Here is a 14,520-nt window from a genome sequence, read left to right as displayed (position 1 = left end):
TACTTCAAGGCTTAACCTACATTAACATACATGACAAAAAATATAATGTGCGTTATTATCTTAGAACGTGCGTGATTATAGTCCCATGCGTGATTATGTGGTCCTATGCGTGATTATGTGGTCTCATGCGTGATTATACCCCTGATCCAACGGTTACCATTGTCTCCTACGTGATGTATGATAAGGCTTTTTGTATGTTAACCTTACTCTCTCTCTCTCTCTCTCTCTCTCTATATATATATATATATATATATATATATATATATATATATATATATATAGGGTAGGGCTAGATAGAAAACCCTATCTATATAAAAAACCCGAGAAAACCCAACCTCCCGACATTTTTTTTTTTAAAAAAACACATGTAATATACATGTTTTTAAGAGTTTTGGGCCAAAAAAATCAAAAAAGCGCCGAAGGGATAATTTAAAAAAAAAAAAAATTTTCAGCAACTTTCAGCATTTTTGTCTAACACGTGTTAGGCACTTTTTTTTGTTTATTTTTTTTTAAAAATCCCTTCGGCGCTTTTTTGTTTTTTTTTGGCCCAAAACACTCTAAAACATGTATATTACATGTGTAATTTTTTTCAAAAAAAAAAAAAAAATGTCGGGAGGTTGGGTAAAAATGGGTTCCCATTTGGGTTTCCAGAGTTTTCTAAGAATTTGAGGGTTTTTTGTCTAGCATTACCCTATATATATATATATATATATATATATATATATATATATATATATATATATATATATATATATAGAGTGGGGATCCTACGGAAAGTGTGTTTTTCCTAAAAAGTGTAAAAAGTCATAAAACACAATAATTTCAGGCATAAAACACACCTAAAACTCACAAATAATAGAATGAATATTACTAAAACACCATATTCAAACTCTAATAGTCCATAAAAACTTCAAACACACCATCGTAGAACTATGAATATAAAACACACAATGCTAAACAACATAAAACACAATAATATTTGTCATTCCATAATCAGAGCCTTAACATCTAAAACACAACACAAAACCCACATACATGATGTTTTAGTAATCTTCATCATATTATTTGTGGGTTTTTAGTGTGTTTTATGGTTGACATTATGGTGTTTTATGACTTTTTACACTTTTTAGTAAATTTGGACTTTCTGGCCAACTCCTATATATATATATATATATATATATATATATATATATATATATATATATATATATATATATATATATATATATATATATATATATATATATATATATATATATATATATATATATATATATATATATATGCGAACGACGATAATGGTAATCTGGAAAACATAATTGGGGTTTTGAATTTGAGATTTGGGAATTTTCCGAAATATTAGGTTAGACCACCCGTAGTGGGGGCTTTTTGGGCATTTTTCCCCAAAAAAATCGCCCCTTAACGCCATCGGACCGCCCCCTTGGGCGTTGTTTTCAAAAAATGGGGGGAGGCGTGCTTTAAGAACGCTTATTTGTTTTATTTTTTGTTTGCCTGATAAGAATATTCCAACTAATATTATTTGTTTTATTTTTTTTAAATATAATAATTGGGTAATCATTAATGGAGAATTATTGGGCATTATCTCACTACACCCATATATGCAAAACGCCTCATAATGCCCATTTGCTAACTGAGGTGACACGTGTCGCACAATGCCCATAGGTGGGAGCATTATTCATCTCTACCATTACACATGGTTTTAGTAATAGGGTTAAACGGGATTCAATTCATAATCGGTTTTTAACATGTGATTGTGATTCCTTTTATTTTTAAAAAGATGTACTGCATTTGGGCTGGCTGGTTTGAGCCCAACAACAACTATCTGTCATGGGCAAATGACCACTTGACATCCCATTTTCAGTCCATGTACAAATAGCAGACCCAAATTGTATCGGGTATAGGAGTATATACACATTGTTATTGCTACAAGTTAACTACATTTTATAACAATGGACTTTTTTATAGGAAGTTTAAATAAAATGACAAAATTAACGATTTAAGCACTTTATATGTTAAGAATATTTTATATATTAGTTAGTGTCATAAGTGATTATTAACGGAGATTATAATACCATCATTACTCTCACTTATATTGAACCAAAGGTTGAGCCTATCTGAAATCATCATTTAATAGAGGAACGTCAATCACCTTACATGCCTATGTATACATCATTGTTAACTTGTTGAGTCATCTCATGACGTCCAACCGGTCACCGATTTGAGAATATGTTGTCAAAACATGGAGTCAAAATTGATATTAGTTTATTTTCATTCAAACTCAAAAAACAATTTCTTTCATCGGACCATGGGTGTAACACAGCAATAAAATGATTTCTTTATGTGTTTTGTAGCATCTCCGTGTTAGTTTCTTGTTAAATGTGGTTGGCCTCTTTGGTTCGTTTTAATGAAGTTGCCGTTTAAAAAGAAAAAAAAAAGTGATTTCTTTAGCCGTTGACAGCTTGACTTTAATTATAAATATAATCCATGAAATTTAATAAAAAATGTAGAAACCAATTCGTTGTTATGTAGCTAGCTGACAGCTATATATATACCTACAGCCAAACAAAAGAATTGTTAGAATACGTTGACCAAGAGGAACAAGAACATCAATAAACAAATATGAATTTTATTAATATCTACATCCCTATCATTCTTTCAATATTACACATACTAAATACTGCAATAATAATTACCTAAACGCGCATGCAGCAATTAGTCGGAGACGATAAGGCCCAGTCTTGGTTTTATCCTGCTGGGCTATAGTAACCTCTAGAGTACTGAGCTTATAAAACTTCCGTTCCAGAGGCTCGTGAGAGAAATCGCTCACAGGATTTCAAAACAGATCTACGATTTCCGAGCTCCGCTGTAGCTGATCTCCAGGAGGCTGCTGAAGCCTTAGGATATCCAGCTTGCACATAGGATCCGTGGTGAGAGGGCCTAGACTATGATCTGTAATTCAAAGTCTGCACATCACGTCATCCTCCATAAACAAATCCAAACAAAACCTTAGAAAAATCATTCAGTATAGGGTACATCCTCTACAACTTCATTAAAAGATGCAGCCAATATTTCAGCAAGGCTAGGTTATGAACTAGACTGTCTTTGAGATTCTGAAACTCTAGGTTTTTTCGCATTAACAGAAGGTGGAAGCCACTGCTTTTTGAGTGACTTCCAAATTACTGGTTCTAGAAACTTCCGAGGGTCTTCCAACATTGACTTGTTGAAGAAACAATCGGGTCGTCGTTCTTCTGCCGATACATGATTACGGTCCCGCCCTCGCCCTCCACCCTGTCCTGACCACGGCCTCTCCCTCTCCCATATCTTGGACCACTGGTGAAGTGGGTTTGCGGGCTAGGAAAACCGACACCTGGTGGGCTATAGTAACCTCTAGGATGAGGACTATTGCCCCTCCAACTCGGGTTCGGTAAAGAGCTACTTTGTGGTGGGTTAGATGAATAAGCATGATTAGAACTTGCATAATATCCCTATGGTTGTTGCATTTGCGGATTTGGCGATTGGTTTATATGGGGTTGAAGGGAAGGTGAGGTAAACATTTCGTCGGTACGCAAGCCTGTTGAACCAAAAAATAATTATGTAAATTAATAAGAAAGGCAAATTTAATGCTTGCTGAAAACAAAAGAAAAATGAATATAAAGAAAATCAAACTACTCTTGTATGCATAAGAAGTGGCAATTTCAACCCATTTACTGATTGGGTCAATTCCAGTTATAAATGAGTAAAATAATGTTTTTTAGATGGCTTAAAAGGGAACGGGTCAAACAAGCTGAAAGTTGCTCAAAGTGTATTTGTAATTCATAAAACCTCCTTAAGTCGATCACTCAAAAATTAAGAATGTTACTGCAGTAATATAATTTGACTAAAATGGTTACTAAAATTGACCCGTTTAGACTTGTACAACATGATCACCCATTTGATATTCATATTGCTACATATATAAAAACATAGCATCATTTCGCAATTTATAATACTTTGTTTAGTGACGATCTCTCAAAAGTTATTTGCCTCCAATCCAATCATCTTAAAAGGTCAATTAACTAAACACAGATTCAATGATTATCCGTTTAAGCCCCAACAAGTCACGCAGAGATGTAAGCTTTCACGTTCAAATGGTGAAATCAAGAATATATATAGAAGACCAACGAATTAGTTGTGATAACAACAAGGTCATATGGTATTACTTGGAGTGGATGAAATATTCTGTGATATCGGAGGGCTGACCTGGCTCCTCTGCTTGTTGCCAGAATACGCAGCCATTGGGTTGGTGTAATAACTAAAGCTTCGAGAAGTCTTCTGCACCTCAGTTTCAGAGTTAGTTGTGGATTCAAGTAACGGGTTTGCGAGACTAACAGTTGAATGATCTTTGTTATGAGTTGCATCCTCCTTTGAAGCTTCCAATCGCATAGCTTTTAGTCTTTCTCTTCTCTGAGTTGACTCTTCCATTGACCAGAGAATATATACATATACAGCACGATTGCATACACACATATAAGAAATGTGAAATCAGGATGTTTTTGTGATATTAGAAGTGTCGAATGGGCGAAAATTTACAACATGGCTAGAAAGGAAACAGGTATAAGGGGTAAAAAAGTCATCCAAAGTGATTTTAAATTCTTAAAAACCTCCTAAATTAACAAGTTGCTTTATATTTTTAACAGAATACGAATTCAATTCCATTCCATAATAACTTATTTGACATACAAATACATATTTAGATCAATGTCGCACTACAAAACCACAGAGATTGCAACTTCAGACCTCAAATACCAATTCAATTCCAAAATACCGCAATAATAATAATGATAATCCAAACACATATCGATTTAGTTAGCAGTTTACATTAATTTAAGCAATTTGGCAACAAATTAGGGCTTAAATGAGGAATTAGCGAAGAACCCTAGAACAATAGAGAAACATACATATATATATACATATTATAAGTATACTACCAATGAGAAATTTAACCTCAAATTAATATTGCAGAAATCAAAGCAAGTCTTCAACAAACAAACGGAAAATTTCAATATGCGGACATTGTTTATATATTAATTTTGTTACTGGTTTGGTCCAAATTTAAAGTGTAATTACCTAGAAGACCCTGAAGTATTGCCACATTTTGAGACCATCCATCCCTTTGAGTTTATTTATTTTTTAGAGTAAACTGCCATTTTGGTCCAGTCATTTTTGTCAAAAACTCAAACCTTTTGCATCTGGATCCTTGTGGTTTTAGTTTTATTGCCATTTTGGTCCAAAAATGAAATCATGTCATATTTGTCTTATAAAATCCTGCAATTTTATCCTTTTCCTCAGGGGCAAATCAGGGCATATTTTTCTTATAAAATCTTGTATTTATTTATAAAAAAGAAATGACCATTTTGCTCGTGAGAAAAAGGACAAATAGCATGATTTTATAAGAGAAATATGACATGATTTCATTTTTGGACCAAAATGACAATAAAACCGAAACCATAAGGACCCAGATGCAAAAGGTTTAAGTTTTGAATTAAAGTGGCAAAAGTGACCAAACCACAGGGACCAAAATGACAGTTTTCTCTATTTTTTAATTTGTTGTGGAAAAATGTGAAAAAGTAACTATGACTATCAGAGAAAAAGTGGTGACATGGATGATCACTTACCAAGTGACGATGTAGAATGCCACACTAACAAAAATACTCAAGTGTCACGTGGACCTATAAACACAATTTTAAAAACAGGTTTAAATTTATTTATTTTTTTTTAACGGCTAACAAACTCAATCTTGAGCACTCTCGGGGCACCCACTGGACAAACGGAGTACTTCGAGAGTAACCCGAGTCCACCACCAATTCCGGGGAAAACCCGGTAACCCACAAAAAAAAAAGCAGGTTTAAATTACTGGTTGAAACAACTACAAGAGACATCATCGGTACCATAGACTTTCATCTAATTAGAGTACTAGTTTAGTTTTTAAACCGTCGAAAAATCTGTTATTACTTCTCTCTCCACCCATCTTACAAATTGGTTTTGCCTTGGGAATGAAGCAAGTGTGTGATTCGATTAATTTTCTGTTAAGTTATTAGATTAAATTACACTAGAATACCTTGAGATTAACTTTTTATAACATCTACGTTTGTGATTCGTTTAATTTTCTGTTAAGTCACTAGATTAAACTACACTACAATATATGAGAAGGGTTTGAGATTAATGTTTTATAACATGTACGTTTATGATTTGATTAATTTTCTATTAAGTTATTAGATTAAATTACACTACTATTCATGAGGACCGTTTCGAGCTGAACCGTTTCGAACCGAACCGTGCCGTATCGAACCGGTTCAATTCGGTTCGGCTTGAACCGGTTCGGCTCGAAACCGTTCGGCTTCGAAACGGTACGGGTCGAAACGGTTCGGCTCGAAACGGTACGGGTCGAAACGGTTCGGCTCGAAACGGTACGGGTCGAAACGGTTCGGCTCGAAACGGTACGGGTCGAAACGGTTCGCGTCGAAACGGTTCGGCTTGAAACAGTTCGGGTCGAAACGGTACGGACGGTTCAGCTCGAAACGGTCCGGGTTCGAAACAGTTTGCGCCGAAACGGATTTTTTGGATTTTTTAGAATGTTTATGATTTTTTAGAATTATTATTATTTTTTAGAATTTTTATGATTTTTTAGAATTATTATTATTTTTTAGAATTTTTTGGAATTTGTTTGGTTTTTTGGAATTTTTTTGATTTTTTGGAATTTACTTTTTTTTTTTTTTTTAATGTTTTAGAGTTTACACTTAAGTCCCTGTGTTTCTAAAACTGACGCAAACCGTCCCTGATTTAGTTAGTTAACTCAAAGTTAACAAAATAAATGGATGGAGTTAAGTTAGTGGACTGAAATAGTTACGAAAATGAAACTAATGGACTGAAATTGCAATTTTTAAACTAATGAACTGAAACCGTTATTTTTGACAAACCTCAGGGACGAAAACAGTAATTAACTCTAATTTATGTAACAACGATTTTGAAGTAGTTAAGATAAATAAAAGTATAATTCATTATAAAATAACATAAATATGTAATCAAATTAAATAGACTCTTGCATGTTGTAAGTTGTAACCAGTGTTTTAAAAACCAAATAGACTTTTAGTTTTGTGGGCTTATGGCTTTACCGGTAAGCCCAACACATAGGCAAGTAAGTCAAGAACGCACTTTTATAAAGTGAGTGGTCCAACCAATTGCTCGTTACTGAACCAAAAAGTCCGTGGGATTTTTGTCCCTGAGGTTTGGCCAGTTTTTGCAACTTTCGTCCAAATGTTTGTTTTTTCGCATCTGGATCCAAAAGGTTTGAAATTTTACCATTTTCATCCGGATCGTTAACTCCATCCATTTTTCTCCGTCAAGCCAGGGTGTTTTCGTATTTTCTATTAACTTAAAGCGAAATTTGATCTTTTTCACTTTATGTACAAGCATTTAAAATACCCCTGACCGAATCCGTTAGACCGAATTTACCTTTAACTTACTAAAAAGACGGAAATGCCCCTGACTTAACGGAGAAAAATGGATGGAATTATCGAGACGGATGAAAACGGCAAGATTTCAAACCTTTTGGATCCATATGCGGAAAAACAAACCCTTGTATGAAAGTCGCAAAACTGACCAAACCTCAGGGACAAAAATGGCATTTTACGGTTAATATTATTAAAAAATATATATATTTGTTATTTAAGTGCATCTCTTAAAATATTTAATGTTCCGAAGTGCATGTCGTTTTCTACCAACATCTTCAAGATTCTAGTCATTACAATATTGTTTAGGCCTAAAGCGTCATAAAAGTAATTGTAGACGGTATTCTCAATCTGGGCTATGTCCATTGAACTCGGGCCCGTTAATAACTGGCCCATAATTCATTTTACATAACTCATGTTTTGACTCTTTTTCGTGACGGATGAAGCTGAAGCAAAACTAGCATAAAAGAGTCCATAAAACGCAATTTATAAAATTAATTTGTATGGGTTACCTTCTTCTCATCCTATCAAGAGTCATCCAGCAACTCTTCTGAATCAGAATCGCTTGCATTATAACCTGAATAATAACAAGTTAGAGCTCAATTAGTGACAAGATCAATTTCATGTGCATAATACGGAAAAGGCACATATAATGTATATATGTCTGGGCCATCGGGGGCAAAAGTGAAAGTGCACTAATTTTAACGTTGTTTTACTAATTTCGTGAAAATAACGTTAAAAGCTGAGGACGGTTAATCATGCATTATACGGTGACGTTGATAGCTGAAAGACAAAAGGGTAGACGCACTAATCGGTCTCTGTCCCGATTGCTGAGTGTTATGTGCCTTATGTCCAAGGCTTGATGCAAAACTACTATCGAGTCGGGGTCTCACTGGAAGCAGCCTCTCTATTCCTATGGGGTAATTATTTGGTTAATTTTTTTCATTTAATTAAATACAAAAAGGGTATATGTGTAATTTCAATCTTAACTTGATTGCATAAATCTCTCACAAATCAAGTAATCAATTATCTTCTTAAATTGATTGCATAAATCTCTCACAAATCAAATCAAGGATTAGGAAAGATGTAACTTAATTCAATTATTAAAATAATTATTTGTTTAAATGCGATGTACACATGTGTATTCTGATTTTGCCATCTTTTTAATGTGATGTACACATGTGTATATCGTCTGTTTTTGTGATATCCCAGAATTTTTTTGTATTGAATGTTGATGTACACCTATGAATTACTGTACACATATGTATGATGCTGAGTACACATGTGTACTGTTCTATTTATATCCAAGTACACATGTGTATACCGTTAAAATATGAAGGTTACGTGGATCTTAAAAATCAAAATTTGAATTCTAGTGATGAAATCTGAAATAAAAATTAAAATTGAAATCTGGTGATTTGTTGTTTGTTTTGATAACTATCTTATTAATAAATAAACATAATGTGGATAATGAATTTAAATTAAGAAAGATGTAACTTAATTCAATTATTAAAATAATGATTTAAATCTAATTTTTTATATAATTACAATCCTACCATTAACAACTAAAAAGGAAATCAAAGGTTCATATATGTTCACGCAGTTCACTCTTGGGAGGTTGTTCACGCTGGAACCCTACCCATAATGTACATGCTTATGAGTTTTGGGGTGTTACAGGGACGCTATATCAAGGTTTTTGCAAAACACGGGAGAGATATAATATTAAACTTAGACGTTGGGTCTACCACCATGACTTGGTTCGTTTGCATGCTTTGAAAGCATCCTGAGCAGCTTAGAAAAAATGTCACGGGTGCTGAATTTGCAAATAGTGCAAGTGAACAAAGCCTAGAAAAGACTCAATATCTTCATGCAGCTTTAAACGAAGTGGAATGCAACTCAAATATATAGCAATATCTCATACCAAACGCTACCTAAGGATTTGACAGATGCTCCGCAATGACTGCTCTCCAGGGGCAGCTGAAGCATACCTTGTTGAGGATGCTAATCTGTGCGCAATTTAATGTCAAAAGAATAACAATCATGTCTAAGGATATCCAGCTTGCACGTGGGATTCATGGTGAGAGGGTTCAAAGTATGTAGATCTGAACTGTTTTATTATGGTCTTATAATTCTTATTGATTCATATTGAATGAAACTTTTCAGTTTACTTATGTCATATGAGATTATGTAAGTTGGTTGTTATGATGTCGAACTACTTTTTAGTTGTATTTGATCTTCTATCTAACTATGCATCCATCAACTTGTAATGAAGGTACTCATTAGTGATACATAGAAAGCCGAGTCGTGATACATAGAAACCATTCCGTTTACGTTTTAATGGAGGTTCACAATTAAAATGAAGATGCATTTGAGTTGTTTTAATTTGAATATAACTGATTGATATATCTAATTGTTTAGATTATGTTAAAAAAGCTTGGAATCATTAATGATGGTTTTGAATCTGATGAATAAAAGGTAAAGAAACAGGGAATTTTCATTTTTAACTGGTGGGTCGTGCAACTTGGCTGTGGTTTTGTTTAGGCTTCTTTATTGGGCCAAAATGTAGTCTTGGTTTCTTTGTTGATGGGCTAAAAGCCCACCCATGGAAAGATAAAGAAAAAGGGGTCGCCACGAAGGGTTTGAAATTAGGCCTCTGTATACTAATACAATATGATTAAGTTTCAATAATTAGACCTCTGTATACTTATTATTCTTTGTTTTATTACATGATTTTTCTCACCATAAAACCTTAACTAATTTAGTTAAATTGTTTTCTTGTATTAGTTTCCACTTTAAAGTGATTATTTCAATAAACTTGTCAATGGTTTGAGTTAACAAGAGTCAAAACCGGCTTTGGTTGAAACTGGCTTTTTAAGCTGTAAAAATCAATTTCAAAATTGGGTTTTTAACTAGTTTGGTTCAGGTTTGACACTTCTAAGTATATGTTCACACACCGATTACAACCCATCTGTGTGGGTCTGTTCAAAACCAGTTTCAATACCGATCCCGGCAGGGTCGGCCCTGAGAATTCGTGTACCCTGTTCGAACTTTAAAAAATGTGCCCTTAGGCCTTAACGAAATTGGGTATTGGGTTCAATAAAAGTCTAAACCTAATGCCAACGGGCTAATAACTAATATAAAGCATAAGAATAGTTTCGTAGATGGGCCTATGTTGGCGTTTGTATATGTATACCCTATTAAAAAAAGAAACTTTTACGTATACATATTGGGTTTTTCTAAAAATAGCATGCCCTCCGAAACATCGGGCCCTGGCCGGTGGTCTTCCCCGCCCACCCCCAGGGCCGGCCCTGGATCCCGGTTCCGAATTACAAACATGTTCCGGTCCCAAACCAGTTTTTTTCACTTCCGTAGGTAATATTAAGTTGAGCTTAATTGATTTGTTTAAGACGTTGGACTTGACCCAACTTAATCAGCAATGGCCTATGTGACTTAAAACCACTTGAAATCTTCTCCCTCCTTTTGAGACAAATGGAGTCCACTTCCGGTCACCATCCCACCGTTATCCATTACTTTATTTTCATATGTTTTTTTTTTTTCCAAACCGGTTCAGATTTGAGTTAACAAAAGTGGTTTTTGAGGGGGAAAAAGATTGGTTCCAAAAATGGGTTTAACCAATTTGGTTCGGGTTTAACTGGTCTCAAAATAGATTCCAAAATCGATTACAACCCGTTCTTTCGGGCCAGTTTAAAACCAATTACAAAAAGCAATTTTTTCCCCTCCCTATACCCTAATAATATTAAACTAGAATTACGACCCGCCGCAATGCGGCGGGGATTCTTTTGTTATAACTAAGTCGATTTAAGACGCGCACGTTATGTTGAACCTGTCAAACGGGAAAAAAATAGACGATGTAAAAACGTTCACCCACACACGCACGTTGCGTCGTGTTAACTCGTAAAATTTAGAACGAAACGTAAAACCGTTAAACTAAAGACGCACGTTCCGATGTGTTAAGTCACAACATTTAGAACGAAGTATAAAGCGAAAAATTTGCGGAAAACAAAAACTATAAAGGATCAAAGCTGAAAATAAAAAAAAGTTGTGAGGATAGATTGAAAAAGATAAAAAGTTTTGTGTTAAAAGTAAAAAAAAAAACAAATAGTTTTGAGTTAAAAGTAATTTATGAAATACTTTTAGGTGAAAAGTAAAAAAATCTTTTTTTTTTTAAACCCCAAAAGCCAAGGTTTTAACAACCATATGCATAACCATTTTTTGTTTGAAAAAAAAACCCTCAAAGGCAAGATTACCACACATAAGTAAAAAAATCAAAATGGTTAAATCGTATAAGATAGAAACTTTTGAATTAGAAGTGAAAAATCAAATTAATTAAAAGGGTTAAATTACTAAAGACTAAAACTTTAAATTAAAATTGTCAAAGATTCAAACTTTAGGGTTAAAAAGGAAACAAAGATTAAACTTTAAACTTAAATTGTTAAAGATAAAAACTTTAGGGTTCAAAAGGAAAATTATACTTTTTTTTTTTTGAAAATCTCCCCAAACACATGTTACAACCCTTATATGCATATTTAACTTGCTTATTTATATGTTAATAATTGGGCTTAAGTGACTTTGTTTAACAAGTTCTACTTGGCCCAACCTAATCATTAATTGCCCTATGCGACTCATACCGGTTCCCCTTTTGGAGACGAACGGAGTTCACTTCCGGCCACCCTGCCGCCGTTGCCGATTCAGACGAACATAATAAACCTAAACGAATAAATATTCGATCTTCGAGCTTCATAGGTTCCTTCCGTTTCATCGAATTGCTTTCAGCATCACAACAACTACTTCCAACGAAATCGAAACGGCGTTGATGAAGAGTAGAGAGATTTACTTGTAATTACAGTTTTCATTCACTTCAGGATCAGATTTTTATTTATTCAATGTAAGTTCGCTTTAACCTAACTTAACTAGATGTCGTTCTCTATTTTGTTCATCAAGTGTTGCTGCTGGTTTTATATATTGATTTTAACTATTTATAGAGGACACTAAACAATGCTGATTAAATGTGATTGTGTATTTTGTTCATGTAGTACTATCGCTTATTAGTATAATGCCTGTTTCTTTACATGAATTTGTTCTTCAATTTCTTTACAGAGTCATGGTCACATATCTATATGTGTTCATGTATGTACTAACCGGTTTATTGGTTCAATTTATACGTATGTATGTATGTATGTGTATGTCTCTGTTTGTTTTCAACCTAATTAATCCATATTGCGGGTAGTATGACAAAGCTGTGAAGTAACTTTAAAAAAAACACATTACTGTAAACAGCAATCTTCATCAACATTGTTGTTTTTGCTATTAAGATGATGGAATATAGATGCTCGTTATAAGACCCGCTTCACTGAAATTAGAATAAACGAATAGAAAGATAGGTTACTCAGTGTTTGATAAGTCAGTTGGTTACTCTAAGTGGTAAACTGACTATCCCAGTGATGTCAAATCACTAATTATTATAAATCATTCATAATAAAGTTAAAACTTTAAAGCCATATGACCCTATATATATGTCTGATTAGTTTGAGATAGACAAAGTGAAAAAACAAACCAAATCGACCCATCTTGACATTCACAATTTTCGGACGAAATTTTGTGTACAAGATAATATAATATGGTATCAAGGCAACAAACTATTATATGCAATTTTAGTTCTCTTAGTCTCACTTCTACTTGAAATTCTTTGTTGTATGACTAAACTGCCCTGTTGCTTGTTTTGTATGGTCAGTTGGCCAAAATGCTAAAAATCCTACCTTTTTCATGTAGTAAGGGCAAAATCTGGTAAGAAGCAATCATTAGAAGATGCTGGTGGCAAAATTGCACATTCTGCAATGAGCTTGCCTTAAAATAAGGTGTGTTTTAACATGCATACATATTAAGTTTTTCTTACAAAATTTTAATGTATTCATATCAGTTTTTATTTTGGAAAATTTTGGTTTTGACCATTATAGTCAAAGTAGGAGAGGTAAAAGAGCAAAGATGAAATATATGACTTGGTTCACCCAGCTGTGGATACAAGATTGTTCGAGTAAAGGGGTATTAGTAGAGCGGGCAATTCTGACCCACATGCATAAAATGGGTCGTTTTGGATCTTTTTTAAATCACCATGGGTTGATTTGGGTTTCTTTTTAGTAATCAATGGGTCTGGCTGGATCACCCTAAAATACAGAAAGATTTTACGGGTCAAAACCCGTGTTTGGAATTAAAAAGAAACAAACGGGTGGAACGGGTTAGTGGGTTCAGAAGTAAAATGAAACAGGTGGAACTAGTTAGAAAAAATCTCCGGTTTTTTCCTCAAAAGCTTTTCTTTTTCTTCTCTCTAAATCTGAGATTGTCACTCTCACACAAAATTAGTTCTTAAAAAATCTCACCAAACCACCATATTAGAAGCTTACAGATTCTCCTCTACTCTCGTCTCCTTTTACGCACTATCTCTGTGTTCCGGTAAACTAGCGACAGGGCCGTTCCAATGTTTTTGGAGACCATAAGCGAACTACGAAGTGGGGGCCTTAATTTCACCCATAAACTCTCCTCCAATCCCACTGGACCCGTCGCCATTGGTGATTACGGTTATTTTTTTTTTGTCTAGTAATAGCGGATAGCCTAGAAATTGAAAGCAGGTTGTGATGGGAAGTGAGAAAGATGATTGTGGTTGTATTTTAGGGGCTTTAGGGCGCTGAATAAGGATGTTAGGTCGATGGTTGTTGTTGTGTTGTAATAGGTGGAAATTAATGCGAAATGAGCTTTGAAACTGAGCCTTTTTCTTTTGCTAAACAATATTTACTTTGGTCTCTTTCAATGAAAAACTAGTTTAGTTTTGAAATAAACGTATTTATTTGGGCCTAATGCGTATACTATATACACAAACTTTCTAAAAACTTTGAGGCCCTTATTTTTTGGTGGCCCTAGGCCCGTGCCTAGGTTTGCAAGCTTATGGAGCCGGCCTTGACTAGCGACGCCGACCACCATTAAGTTGGTAACATATTAA

The 14,520-nt window shown here is 34.2% G+C and overlaps 1 protein-coding gene and 1 long non-coding RNA gene across 2 annotated transcripts; one reads left to right on the top strand and one right to left on the bottom strand.

Moving 5' to 3' along the window:
- Nucleotides 1–2,631: 2,631 nt before the first annotated feature.
- LOC110900322 (protein SICKLE) lies at nucleotides 2,632–4,556 on the bottom strand. The gene is made up of 2 exons (XM_022147224.2): nucleotides 4,221–4,556; nucleotides 2,632–3,592 (listed from the first exon to the last, which is right to left on the bottom strand). Exons 1-2 carry the CDS (start codon nucleotides 4,525–4,527, stop codon nucleotides 3,507–3,509), a joined length of 393 nt encoding a protein of 130 aa, XP_022002916.1. The 5' UTR covers nucleotides 4,528–4,556; the 3' UTR covers nucleotides 2,632–3,506.
- Nucleotides 4,557–12,145: 7,589 nt separating this feature from the next.
- Nucleotides 12,146–14,287, top strand: LOC118485538. The gene is made up of 3 exons (XR_004876572.1): nucleotides 12,146–12,414; nucleotides 13,299–13,384; nucleotides 13,484–14,287. It is a non-coding gene; the product is annotated as an uncharacterized LOC118485538 (long non-coding RNA).
- Nucleotides 14,288–14,520: the final 233 nt, after the last annotated feature.

This window comes from Helianthus annuus, chromosome 13 (genome assembly GCF_002127325.2).
Source record: "Helianthus annuus cultivar XRQ/B chromosome 13, HanXRQr2.0-SUNRISE, whole genome shotgun sequence".
Classification (NCBI taxonomy): Eukaryota; Viridiplantae; Streptophyta; class Magnoliopsida; order Asterales; family Asteraceae; genus Helianthus; species Helianthus annuus.
The sequence above is the reverse complement of the archived record's forward strand: the minus strand, read 5'-3'. Positions and strand labels throughout refer to the sequence as shown.

Bases quoted from the DNA above. Each gene is read 5' to 3' on its own strand.
- LOC110900322 (XM_022147224.2), bottom strand. From the start codon at position 4,527: ATGTGTGTATGCAATCGTGCTGTATATGTATATATTCTCTGGTCAATG. The intron at 3,593-4,220 runs GTAATACCATAT...TTGGTTCAACAG, and splicing joins GAATATTTCATCCACTCCAA to GCTTGCGTACCGACGAAATG.